Source organism: Dromaius novaehollandiae, chromosome 19, assembly GCF_036370855.1.
Source record: "Dromaius novaehollandiae isolate bDroNov1 chromosome 19, bDroNov1.hap1, whole genome shotgun sequence".
Classification (NCBI taxonomy): Eukaryota; Metazoa; Chordata; class Aves; order Casuariiformes; family Dromaiidae; genus Dromaius; species Dromaius novaehollandiae.
The window spans coordinates 5,190,085-5,203,207 of NC_088116.1; the positions used below are offsets into that span (position 1 = coordinate 5,190,085).

The window sequence follows — 13,123 nt, forward strand, 5'->3', positions numbered from 1 at the left end:
GCGGCGGGCGCGCGTTGCCATGGGGACGCGGCGCGCGCCGGCGCAGGGGGGCCGTGGCCTAACGGTTTCCCAACGGCTCGCGGCGCGGCGGCGGCCCGCGGCCCCCGAGATGGGCAGCACCCTGCCGGCCGTGGCGGAGGAGCTGCTGCGGGAGATCCGCAGGGCCTTCGAGCAGGCCTCGCACGGTACGTAGAGGGCAGCGGCACCGCCGCGGCGGGGCGGTGAGGGGCGCTGCGTCGGCCCGCGCTTCCCGGAGCCCCCTCCGAAGCGCCGCGTCCCTCCCGAAGTCCGAGCGAGGCGGGCGCTCTCGAGAACGGGACCCGCTCGGTGAGAGCTTGTGCCGTGAGCACCTTAGGGGGGATAATGTGCACCTTTTTCCCCGCCGAGCTCTACCTGCTCGCTGATTTCAAAACTAGAATTGAAGGGAAAACCCTTGTAAAACGGCTCGCGTTGTCCCGGCTGCCCAGCAGAGGGTGTTGCACTGGGAGCAACTTCCCTGTTGCTGGATGAAGAAAATACAAGCCAAGAGGTAAATCTTGGCCCGTTCTGGCAGCTAGTTAACAGCAATTACTGTCACTGCACTCTGGGTTATTAACGTAGTTCTGTAATTTATGCTGAAAGAATATTATGGTTTATGTTTACTTGATAAGTAGTGCATCATGGTTCTTCATGCAAGAATAAAATATTCTAAGGAATATTTTTGCCTGCACTAAAAACAACCAAACGTACAGTGAAACCTGCTGAGTACGACCTTTGAGAGAGGAAGGGGTGATGACAATATCTAAACTGCCTGAGTGACCACCTTGACAGTGTTTTGGTGTCCTTGCAGTGTGGATGCTGGCAGGTTAGGATAGATCAAAATCTACGTGTTACTTTGAAAAAGAACTTTATACATCCTGTTGTAAACTAGAAAAAAAGATCAATGTTACTTTTAAGGTACACTTCTCTTTAAAGCACCAAAACAGTATGCTGCGCTGTAACCAGGGAATGAAGCTGCTCAGTCACTTTGGAGGCTTAAATTAGATGAAAGTTGGAAGAGTCACACCAACAGCGAAAGTCGTATAGACCATTTTGAATTGTTAGAAGGAAGGATTTTAAAGTCAAAAGTCCCAATCTTCCAGTAGAATACAAATAGTACACTCTGTCCCCTTAGTGATAATAAAAAGATCAGATTAGCTAATCACAGGCTAACTTGTTAGTTAAAACAGACTATTTTCCTTAAATGTAATTTTCCATCTTAACAAGAAGTTCTAATAAATGAAGACATTATGTTTCTGTGTATTAAAAGCTATAAACTAGCAGAGCCCTGCAAGACTATGCTGGGAAAAGAACAACATTGTTAAAGTTTTGATGCCCCAAAGTTCTCAACTCATGCCAAGAGAGTTTCAGGGAAGCCAATATATATATTTTTAACCAGCTTCTTAAAGCCGCAGAGCAAGTTGTTCCGGCTGCATGCCTTTTTACATGCTTTTAAAAGCAGGATATTATAAAAGTAGTGTATTTGGGCTTCTGCATTTCTTTTTAAAATTAATCCCCATGACTCTGAATGTATATGTAATATATTTTTAATTGTCATACTTAATAAATGCCTTATGTATGAGCAGTCACATTGAAAGTGCATGGTTTATATTTGGAAGGGTTTTTGACTCCCAGAACAAATGGAATTTATTATTTGTTTAAAAAGGCTTGAGGAAACCTCAGTTACTGTATTAACTGCACGGAACGCAGCTTTGGGCTGAGAGCAGGTACGTGTTGGAGTGGAGATCAGGTGCAAGGAGGGGGCTGGAGCCCCTGACACTGTCGTGACTGAAATTTTCTACCATACCAAATCGTTTTGCTGTGCCTTGTTGGCTTTTTGGTGGCTAGTGAGGATGGCTAGAGCACTGCAAGGTGCAGTCTTGTGTGGCCTGTGGGGTAGATTAGGAAGACTATAGCCTCCCTGTGAGGCTGATATCTAAGTCTCTCACACTGGGGGAGTTCAGCAAAATCACACTTCATTTTCTTTTTGTTACAGTTCCTGATGACTTGCTCCTGGGGTAAGTATCTTTTGCTTTAGTTCTTGTCCCAAGTGTTCTGCTAAAGGACAATTAATAACCTGCTGTCGTCATAGTATCGCTATTTTTTTTTCCTGTGTTTGACTAGTATATGTTTCTCATGCATTGTTGCTAAATGCTTTTGCTGGTAGTGGGAGTGACTGTCCAAAAATACTATCTCTAGGGTTTTTCCACAGATTCATGAAATTATATCTGTATCACTGAATCTCCTATGATGACTTGCTCTAATTTGGAATGGATTAGACATGCAGAAACCCAGGATGTTTCAGCTGAGCTCTGAGTCCACCCTCAGACCTGGAACAAATTTTCCGTGAAAGCAGGCTGTGTTTCAGATGATTCATGCCACTGGAACACTGCATCTCCACTGCCATCATTTTGTGAGCACAGCAGCATCCTGAGATCCCTTCCTTTGTTTGAGATACAGACATGTGTGACAGAAAAAGTGAATGTATCATCTGTCTGCAAAAGGGAATTGTCACCTTGAAGATTACCCTGAGAGTTTTCTTCTATTTTGAGGAAGTCTGAGGTCAGCTTCACTGCCCTTGCATTGACTGAAGCTTGGAAATATGTCAGTCATACCCAAGAAGTGCCTTCTCCCGAGAGATCTAAGTGTTGAAACTTCTGCAGCCCTCACTAATCAGTGGCGGTGACAGAGAAAAGGTACCGTCACTGTGATAAAGGCTTTTCATTTTCATCTTTAGCTTTGTGTCCCTGTCTGCCTGTAATTTAGCCAAGAGAGGAGGTCACCAGGAACCTTTCAGGCCTCAATATCTTTGAGTCTGAAGTAATCCACCATAACACTCTCTGCCTGTGAAAGGTATGCATGCTGACCTCTTCTGGGACCGTAGTGACCCTTAAACAGTGAGATTATATTTGACCAGTCTCATACCTTTCTGTTTCCTTCTTGTCATAAAAGAAAAGAGGAGGAGAGAAATTCCCTTGTTAAGCTTAGTAACGGTTGAGTGGTAACACTTGGCAGTCGGATTGCTATCAATTCCCTTTGACCAAGGGCTCAGAAGTTTTCTTATTTCATTTCTGAATCTCTTCCAAATCTCTCCAGTCCTTGAATTTCCTTTGGGCATTCCCCTTACTTATTTCCTGTTAGACTGATCAAACTATATACATGAAAAAAGAATTCCCCAAATTGGAAAGAGTTACTGAAACTCATTAGGCTCAGCCCTCTTGTAGTCCCAGACCTAATCATTAAGGAATGTCTTACGCTGAGTGTTCCCCCACCCACCTCTCCGTCCATCAGATGAAGCCAATCCGTATCGCCTTGAGTTTTTGCCACTTAAGTTTTGGTCTTCCTGGAATAAGTCTGTCTGCTTGGCTTGTTATCAATGAGATTGACTCAAACACATAGGTCAGCCGTACTGCTGAGACGCCAGGGCTGTCTTGGCTCTTTGTGTCTTGATTGGAGTTGGAAATGTTCCTCTGCTTTCTCTTGTTCATGTTTTGAAATATCCTTTCATCACTGCTGATTTCCTTGTTGTTTACCTTTGTAACTAATCTAGACTACACAGATTTTTCTCAGTGGACAAAAGATTAAAGATTATCTCTGTTACCCCTGAACTACTTGGAATGCATTCAAAGCGGCAGGATGTACAGATACAGAATAACTTTTAAGCCTAAGAGCTGTCTGGACAATAGGGTAAAGGTTCTGGTCTTCATATTTGACATAAAATTTAGCACATACCCTTGCATGGCATCATCAGGAGATACAGTCGTTCTTGAACTGTGCTGGTAGCTGGATTAGAGATGTAAAACTACTGCTATCCAGTTGCTCCACATGCAGCAGAGTATCTGAAGTGTTTCCCCAATGGCTGTTAGTTTCTGATTACTGCACTTTGGAGGGTAAAGAAAGGTTAATTTATACCTCAGTTGTGACTGTGATCCGAAAGAGATGATCACTATAAAATGACACATTTGTGCTCCAGAGTATAAACCAGTTTTCCCTGGGATGAGAAAGTAGCCCTACTGCTGCATTTCCTATTGCCCAAGAAGTTGTCTATCACTGTTCCTCTCTCCTTGCTCTGAGCCGTGACTTGTTGGCCATGAGTGGAGGTAGGACTCCAAACCAAATAGATCAATAATCTGATCCGGGGCAACTCATTCAGGACAGTCTGTAGGTACAACTAAGCTGTCCCAGAGCACAATTTCTTTTCCCCTTTAGCATTAGCAGGTCTGTTTCCACGTTCCCTTGTTTTCCTGGTGCGGCCCCTGCTGAAATCCCTGTTTAGGCACCTTGCATTCATGTGACAGTTTCACAGTGTTTGCTGCAGCAAGGATCACTGGGCTGCGTGTGTGATGCTGCCTGTTGACGGTAACGCCTGTCGGAGCCCCAGCACTGTGCATACCCCCGAATCTCCTTTCCATAGCTTCTATTTGCCACCAAGTCTTGCCATTCCTGCCAAAGGTGAGGAAGGCCCAGTGTATTTAGGGTGCTGGGCAGAAGCAAGGTTTCTTTTCCAGCTTTACTGTTTAGCTTCACTCTTTGGTAGACCAATTAAGTGACTCTGTCTATGCAGAGTTTGTATCGGAAGAGCTACAGGAATACTAACAGAAAGGCTGATCAGATAATTATAAGGACCTGTGTCTCTTGCTTCACCCACTTCTTTTGCGATAATCGGTGACCTGTAAAGGGACTGTCAAGCCAAAAATGCTGCCTAAAGATAACTTCTCACTTACACAGCTAATACTGCCTCACAGCCATACAGACTGAATGTTAAAATCTCATTTGTGTATCTCTGATGCACTTTGTGTCATTTTAGTTCAGGACAGGAACCACTTCATGTCCTGTTTGTGCAGCACAGAGCCAGAATTGTGTTTGGGTCATAGTGCTGAAGAAACAGATAAGCTGTAATGTGACTGTGTAAGAAAAATCCTTAAAATGCCTTGTAATTAAATTCTAGCAGGGTTTTGCAAAGAGATGCGGAGATGTTTAGGAGCAACTTGAAGATGTGGAATATCTCTTAAGAATATCAAAAAACCACATAGATGCACAGAATAGCTGGCAGAAGGGAGGCCGTCCTTAGGGACTGAGTCCTGTCTTCTTCCAGGCGAGTGGCTATCAGCTGGGATGCCTCCAGGTTGTCATAGAGAGCTGGGCAGTCACTTTGTGAAGGTCAGCAAAAATGAGAATGACTTACATGCTTCATGGCTTAGTAGCATAGTTAATGGCCCTGCAAGTGGTGGGATTTGGGAGCCTTTGGCTACAGGCCTTCTGGAGTCTATAGGGTGAAATTCTATGGATTAAGGCTAAGCCCCCTAAATAGGATTCTCATTTTCTGGTGTGACCTAACTAGATATACCTTGTCTTTCAGACTGAAGTTCATATTTGGCCCATCTGCTGTCCCAGCTTTGGATTTGGTGGATCAACGTTCTGTCACCCGAGTTGTGTCCCCTAGTGGAAGGACTGCATACCAGGTACACACCGTTTTCCCCTGTTCCGCCTCAGTTTCTGATGACTTTCAGTTGACATGTGAACCACTATTTTTGTAACTTGCATAACAAAGAAATGCACTTGGATAAACACAGAGACAACATCAGTGTCTCACAAACTCCTAAAGTGATACTAGAGAGCAGTAACTACAGACTGGAATTAGAACAGCATTGTGCATTACAGTTTGGTTTGCAGCTCCCAGCCAATCAAAGACAGCTCGTGACATGCCTGTGGGTATCAGGGTCAGAGGATGCTTTGCAGGGATTGCGGATTTTGCTGTATTACTTTCATCCTATCCAGCAAAGGCAGTTCTTGCTCCTGACAAAGTGTATATAGCACTGTTAAGTTCTGTCATTACGTTTCTTTCCCTGTTGCACTCAATCTCTTCACTGTTCTGAACACTCTTGGCATCCCACCTGGCAACAGGATCCTTATTGCCTGGAAGGAGGCAACGCGGGCCAAACCCATGGGTTTCATTGTAGTCCATTGTAGCTAAGTCTGTGGATCACAGAAACATCTTCATAACTGACATTTTAGGTGGAAAATCTCAACCTAGCCCTAAAGATCAAACTCCTTTTACAGCACAGGATGAGAGCTGGAGGTGAGGTCCATTAGCTGGAGGGAGAAAGCGGTGGCACTTCTTTCAAACTTTTCAGTGGTCTGGACAGTTCCTTGTTCTTCTGTGAGTGCTGTGCTGTGGCATTGCAGTTGGGGACGGTCTGTCAGTTCTCTGTGACCTGCTGACCAGCTGCATCCAGCCCACAGGATCACAGAGTCGGAGAGACTGTGCTGTGCCCCAGCTAAGGCTGTACAAGCAGTGCGACTCCTGTGTTCATAAGATTTTGGTGGAGAGGCACTTAATTGCTCCTGCTGTTTAGCACTGCTAGCCTCCCATAGATGGCACAGTCCTCCCTGTTGCTGAACGTGGTGCTCTGCTTTTTCATGCATCAGAGAAGGGGGAATCTCTCTGCTTGCCGTTGCAGCAGCCAAGAGGAACATTTTCATATATCCTCCCTGCAAAGGCCCTTCCCTGCTTCTCTGGAGGTGCTGAGATGCACTGGGGTCTTCTGGGGTAAGAGAAGAGCTGGGAAGCCAGCCCTGGGTGATGACACAAGCATTTTTCACGTGTTTGGAGCTTGCATTGCTTGATTTGTACATGGAGCCTTCATCGCTTCTGGGGCCTCCGGAGAGCACATCTGGCCCTCCAAAGAGGCATAATTCATAAGCATACATGGCTCAAGAACACAGCCTCTGGTCTGAGTTGAGGGCTTGCCTTGTGGGTGCTTAGCAGTGCCTAAGAAGCACTGTTTCCGGGACCCTGAGACAGCAGTTTTCTCTAGGCATTTCTGTTTTTTTGGGAAGCTGCCTCACTAATTAAAGGCTTAAAGGCTTTTCCTTTTCTTTGCTGCTCTATTAAATATGCCACTGAGCAGAGAATGGTCATGTTCTCCTTGCAGGGCTTAGTCAGGCTGTGTGAGCTAAGGCAGAGCGTTGCAGACTGGGATGCAGAGTTTTCACTCACCATCATTAAAAGGATGAGGATGGCTGCTTAGAGCCTCTGGTCATGCAGTTATCTGCCTCTCAGCAGGCTTGGTATTCATCTCGAAGATGGAGGAAGCCTCGTGAGGCAGGGAGGACATCAGAGAAAGACGGCACTGCCAGCATCTTCACCGATGCCCCCATCTGAGCCCCTTCTTGTCTTTTTTGCCCAGTGACATGAGAGTTGTTGGTGCAGCTGTGGGATGCAGGTCTGTGAGGCCAGATAGGTAGGCTCTGTGAGGCCAGTGGATAGGTGGGTCAGGGCCAGTCACCAGGGCTTAATATAGGAGAAGCCCCATTTTTAGCCCAGCGCTGCCTGGCTGATGGCTGTGACCTGGGCAGTCCCCCTGCGTCACCAAAGGTCTTGTGCCTATGTCCTCCCCGCTGACAGGCAGCCTACATGAAGCTCTTCCTGCCTGCAGGTGCAGATGTACTTCTGAGCAGCATTCCTCTTTAGTGGAGCTGGATTGCTGATTAAGGCCACGCTGATGAGTTCATTAACAGAAAAATCTGAAGAGCTATTTTCTCTGGGGGCGGGAGGTTGGTCCCATTGCGAAATTCTTCCTCAGCACAGCTGTCTGAGAGGCTGAAACAAAGAGCAGAGCCTCCCCTGAGGCCACTGGCTGGAGCAGTGACAACAACGCAATCTGGGGCCGTAGAAACCAAAGCACTGAGTGGGACGCTGCACTCAGAGTAGCTGGGTAGTGTCACTGGCTCTTGCTTCGTGTGTAGTGTAAACACATATCCCAGCTGTGTGCACTTTTCTCTCAGCAGAGGAGCATGCCCAGCGCAGTGCGAGGGGGACATCCGTAGCTGCCTGGGACACATGCACAGTCATCCATCTCACTGCCCCAGCAACCCAGATTTGCCCTGCCATTCACACCCAGGTGTGGCTGAGCTGGGGTATATGATGGTGTCTTTGCTCTCAGCTGAACCTAGAGAACTCTTCTCTTTGAGGCCATGACATTGGTCCTATTGTGAAACTCTTCTGAGTCCTCTCATAGCCAAATCTGAGTTGTTGATACTTTGCAGGCTAAAATGCTGTTTGCATTCCATATCAACCAGGGCATCTTAGGCACTGCTTCGGGGGAAAATGACTCTGCTCAGACAGGCCCTAGGACCGCAGCCTGCAGTGTAGGCAGCTCTTGCCCACAGGAACTGAGATGGGAGAGGAAAGAGCCCTCAGTGAAGTGAAAGCTAAGGTTTATTCCTTAATGCCCAGGTATTAATGCCCTGCTACCTACTACAGAGGTAGCACTGATGCAGGGGGTGCCCAAGGGCTGATGTTTCCTCAGAGCTGTTAATCATCCCAGAAGGAGCTTGTATAGTACCTCGTCTGCACTGCAGGCTCAGCCCAACCCTTGTAACTCCAGAACAGGGATAGGTCTTACCTGCTGCAGAGCTGGGGGGCAGAGGTGGGAAGGGATCCTGGCCAACAGTGCAGCTGTGCTAGATTTCAGCAGAAGTGCGAAGTGGTGAGCAGGCTGCTGTTGGAGCTTCTGTTAGGTAGGTCTGAGTTGCAGAAATGGTGTGAGCTGTGAGAGTAAAGCCAGCTAGCAGGGAAAGAGGCAGTGCTCTAGCCCTTCCTCCAACTGTCACTTGGATTGCTCACATCCTGCATTTTTATTGGGCTCTTCTTTATGATGTCTTTTTTAATTAATTTCCTAGAACTCTGTGGCAGCCTGCCCCACTGTCAGGAGTAGAGCACCAGCTCCTGCTGCAGACACGTGCTGCTGCCTAGCTGTACGTTGGTGGCAGCAGTAGCTACCGCACAGTGCCAGAGCTGGACCTCCTGCGTCCCAGCACGCTGGCAGTGACACCACCACCAAGGTGATTTTTCCTCTCTGTGCAGCCAGTGAGGCACTTGGAGATGAGGGTAGTGGGAGGAAATCTCACAGCATTTCAGGGCCAAGAGAGCACCCTAGTTCTCGGCCTGGCTGCAGCTGGACAGAAGTGGAGGCACCTTTTCTTCTTGGTCTTTGGATTTTAGATTCTGCCTTATTAGGCAATCGCTGCATTCTTGCCATCTAGGTCAGGACAGGAGAACTCTAAACTCAGCCCAAATCTGGCAGTGTCTGTGTTTTCCCCCCCTCCTCAAACGAAAACAGTTTTGAAGGAAAGGCACCATCAGAATACTTCATCTTGGAAAAAACAATCAAAGGGGCTAGAGAAAAACAAACTTATCACAAGTGAAACAAACTCAGCCGGGAGAAAAAGCAGGGCCCAGGGTAAAGGCCAGACTCAAAAAAGCCTGGTTCCCCCTGAAATGGGAATGCAAATCTTGTGTCCTGAATCTGCTAAGAGAGGTGGGAGATGTGACGTGTACACACTTCCATGGGAAAGCTCATGCTTGTCGTGGGCATCACCTGCCAGGCAGGGGGCTTCAGAGAGAGCTGTGGGGAACAGGGGAGCCTTCTCCTGGCAAGTGCAGCTCCGAACCCTGAGGGATGGTGTTCCTCTGGAGGGACGTATGGGTGCCAGGGACGTTCTGGAGGCAAGCAGCACTGTGCAGAGCTCCACTGTCTTGTCTTTTTTGGGGTGCTTAATCCTTAGATTTAGATCTGTGCATGCCGTGAACCCAGACAGCATGTAAGGCCTGGTATGGGAGAAGAGTATGGTGTCCATCAGAGCCCAAAGGCTTGTGCGCAGAGGAGGGCACTGTCTGTGATTATGCCAGTATAAATTCCTGCCATTCTCTGGATCATCCAATAAAAGTCAGTGCCAAGAACCTAAGCCATGTAACAGAGCTGCCACAAAGCCCTTGCTCTCTGGTTGTGTCATATATTAGACACACGGTGGCAAATATTCTGTTGTAGTTGTGTTTTGGCCATGGGGTGGGCTCAATTTAGGCCACAAGGCATTAGCAAAGTTCATGCTGTTGACTGCAGGTTTCTGCTGATAGTCTGTGAGTGTGTTCTCCGCCTGTGGGCCTTTCACAATAGAAGGGGAGCAGAGCAGTTTGCTCTCAAAGTAGCTTTCTAAAAGCTCTTTTCCAGTCTTGCAGAAAGCAAAAGAGAAGTAATCTCTAGGGTGGCTTTCCTGTACCATGCAATCAGCTCCAGCAGCAGTCACCTGCACAGTTTGCCTGTCAGCTTCTCCACACTGGAAACGAATGCTTCCCTTGTCTGGCTGCCTGTATCCTGTGCCTGTGGTGCAGAAGAGATGTGCCTCCGTACTGGCCTTGCAAAGGAGCAGCATGTGGGAAAGGGAGACAGTGGTGTTCCCAAACCAGAGATGGAGCAGGGAGGCTTCTTCTCTGGAGACTTGAACTTTGTTTATTCAGACAATACTGGATTCCAGTAGCTGCAGCTGTTTGTGGGAGCAAAACAGCAAGAGCCCTTGCAGCCTCCAGCCGCTGGAGATGTTTAGAGAAGGCCTTGCTAGCAGTCACTGCTGTTCTCCTTCCATCCCAAGGTCTGTGGTGGCCCTGGAGTCACAAGTATGCTTTCTGTGACAAAGTAGTCTTGGTCATCTCCAACCATCCGATGCATCTGCTAGTACTGGGGGAGGGAGCTTGCTGTGCTGTCAGCTTAGAGAGATCAGCGAGTGGGGTCTCTGCTTGCTGCCCTTTTCCTGATCTCTCAGCAGCAGACAAGTGGCTGGAGCAGAGGTTGGCTGCCAGCATGGGTGCGCTCCCCTGGGGAACGTTTCTTCACCAGTAGAAGAGAAGCGTGTAGAGCACTGCAAGAGAGCTGTGGAGTTTGTGGCTTCCTGTGGGTCCCTGGAGAGTGAGGCAGGGGGATGGAGCGTGGCTGTCCACTGTTGTCTACAGCAGAACAAATGCCCTGTGACGGTGTTTTCCGTAGGCAGGCCTCAGAATCTGTCATGCCAGCAGGCAGCCAGGGAGGCTTGTGAGCTGCCCGGTATCCTCCTCCCTCCCTCCCTCCCTCCCTCCCCCTGGGCCATACTGGCACAAGTGCTGTCCCTTGAGGGCACTGGCCTGCAGATTATAGGGGAACTGTGGACTCTGGCAACCTGTATGTCTTAGCTCCAGTATCCTGCAGGAAATAATTGCTGCAGTGTTTGGGGCCCTTCCTGTATCGCAGCGCCTCTTCACCTGACACGCTGTGAGTCATTGTGGGGAGGACATCAGGCCAGAGACAGGCTGGGAGTTAGAGAAATTAAAAGACTCCTACCTCACGCATCTGCCTTTGTTTCAGGTCCTTGGGAGCTCAGGCAAACTCTATACCTGCTATAGTTCCTGCCACTTCTGCACGTGTCCTGCTTTTGGTTTCAGTGTACTGCAGAAGAGCGAGAGTCTTCTGGTAAGTTGTCTGCCTGAACTTGGGCCCAGGACAGAGAGGGAAGAGAAGGCTCTGCTGATCTCTCCTCCTTCAACCTGAGCAGCCTGAAGTTTCCAAGGGAGCAAACACATGAGTGTTGAATTGGCCATGCAGGCTGTGGCTAACCCAGCACAAAATCAGGCCTCTGAGAGTCACGGTGTCTGGGTGGAGCTAGGCCTACACGGGTTTGGGAGGGCTTTTGTTCTTAATTACACATTAGTATTCTGACTTTCAAGAGGTGAATAATCCGTTCTCTCTTGGAACAAGGGCCACCTGTAAATGTGGCAGTCCCATGGAGTCTGGCTGATGAAGTGGTGTGGTAAACTTAGTGCCAGTGAGGAAGGGCTCGGGGTAACTGATTGGCCTGTCAGCGTCCACCGACACCAACCATCCCTCCCTCCAGGGGAAACCTTCTCTCCCAGGAGCTCCGTAACCTGGGCCTAGTGCTGTCATTTTCTAGAGGACCTTGTGGGGTGCATGAATGCTGCCAGGCAGTACCAAATCAACTGCTGTTCTTTATAGCCTGAAGTCACCTGCTCCTGTGTCCAGCGTGGAGAAGGCATTAGGATTGAGTAATGCTTTGCTGTGTGTCAGAACCCTGTATTATATTATCCTGATCATGGAGTTGACCTGGAGCCAAGTGGAGCTCCAGCCTGTGCTAGTGCTTTCGGTGCCACGAGGGAGCCATGTTTCTGAGAGGGGTGAGCTCTCCATTAAACACATCCTGGCCAAGATGAATTTTTGTGGCTCCCAGGTGTGGCGTGACCTTCCTGCATCGCTCCTGCTGTTAACGTGTTCGTGCTATTGTTTGCAGTGCAAACATATACTTGCCGTCTACCTCAGCCGGGCCATGGGAGCATGCCAGGAACTAACCGTCTCTGAGGAGCAGCTCACAAACATCTTACTGGCCGAGGAAGAGGAAGAAGGATGAAGGATTTGGATCACATGCAGGTGTGCTTTCGGTGTACCCTTCCAACTGCTCTGAGAGGTGTAGCTGGCGTTCTTGCTGTCTACAAGGCTGTCAAATGTTCATTTTGGCTGGTAGGTTTCTTTCTGTGTTGCACCCAAGCATGACATTAAATAGTAGCCTTGCACTGATGGACTAATTAATAAATGTTGAGAAGGCTCAGCATGAGCAGAAACTGTGTGGACATCAGTTTCATTTATTTAGGCTATTCTTGGATTTTTGAAGATGTTTGAACTAATCTGTAGTATTGGGTGCTTGTAACATGGAGATACGAACAGTCCAGCGGCTCTCTTAGTGATTCATTAAAGCTTGTTAACTCTGCTCTTCCTCTGACAGCAGCCCCATTCCCCGCACCCCGAGTACCTGCATGGCTTTGTGGAATTGGCCTTTGAAGGTTGGTACAGTGAAGCTGCAGTGGCTTTTTGCAGCTAGCTGCTCAGAGCCCTTTAAGATTCATCACTGGCAAATGTGTACCAGGGGAAAGGATACGTCAGCCCCTCAAGACTGATGACAGTTCTGCTTTTCTGTGAAGGCCTCATTGCTGTTGTGCTTACTGTAATCAGCCTGGTTGCTTTGGTTTTACATTGACCCGATTCAGACAAACCAACCACTTCATGCTGGCAGGCAAGGCAAGGGGTTATGGAACTGTTTTCCCCTGTGAGAATCCCCTCTAGGATCACTGTCTTTTCCCCCACGTTTGAACTGGGTTGAAGTCGTCTCTCTTCTTGGGCCAGGACGCAGTCTGCTATGGTTCTGTCTGGTAAATGGTGTTGGTAAGCTGTGACAGCTGCCCTTGTAGAGCTGGAGCAAGGCTTGCTGCCCATGTCAGACGGGTGAA

General features: G+C 48.3%; 1 protein-coding gene across 1 annotated transcript; it reads left to right on the forward strand.

Annotated features, from left to right (window-relative positions):
* Position 1: 1 nt before the first annotated feature.
* On the forward strand, positions 2-12,460 carry ZSWIM7 (zinc finger SWIM-type containing 7). The gene is made up of 5 exons (XM_026101389.2): positions 2-185; positions 2,015-2,036; positions 5,378-5,480; positions 11,196-11,300; positions 12,133-12,460. Exons 1-5 carry the CDS (start codon positions 20-22, stop codon positions 12,247-12,249), a joined length of 513 nt encoding a protein of 170 aa, XP_025957174.2. The 5' UTR covers positions 2-19; the 3' UTR covers positions 12,250-12,460.
* The last annotated feature ends 663 nt before the right edge of the window (positions 12,461-13,123 follow it).

Bases quoted from the DNA above. Each gene is read 5' to 3' on its own strand.
- ZSWIM7 (XM_026101389.2), top strand. From the start codon at position 20: ATGGGGACGCGGCGCGCGCCGGCGCAGGGGGGCCGTGGCCTAACGGTT. The intron at 2,037-5,377 runs GTAAGTATCTTT...CTTGTCTTTCAG, and splicing joins CCTGATGACTTGCTCCTGGG to ACTGAAGTTCATATTTGGCC. The intron at 5,481-11,195 runs GTACACACCGTT...CCTTTGTTTCAG, and splicing joins GTGGAAGGACTGCATACCAG to GTCCTTGGGAGCTCAGGCAA.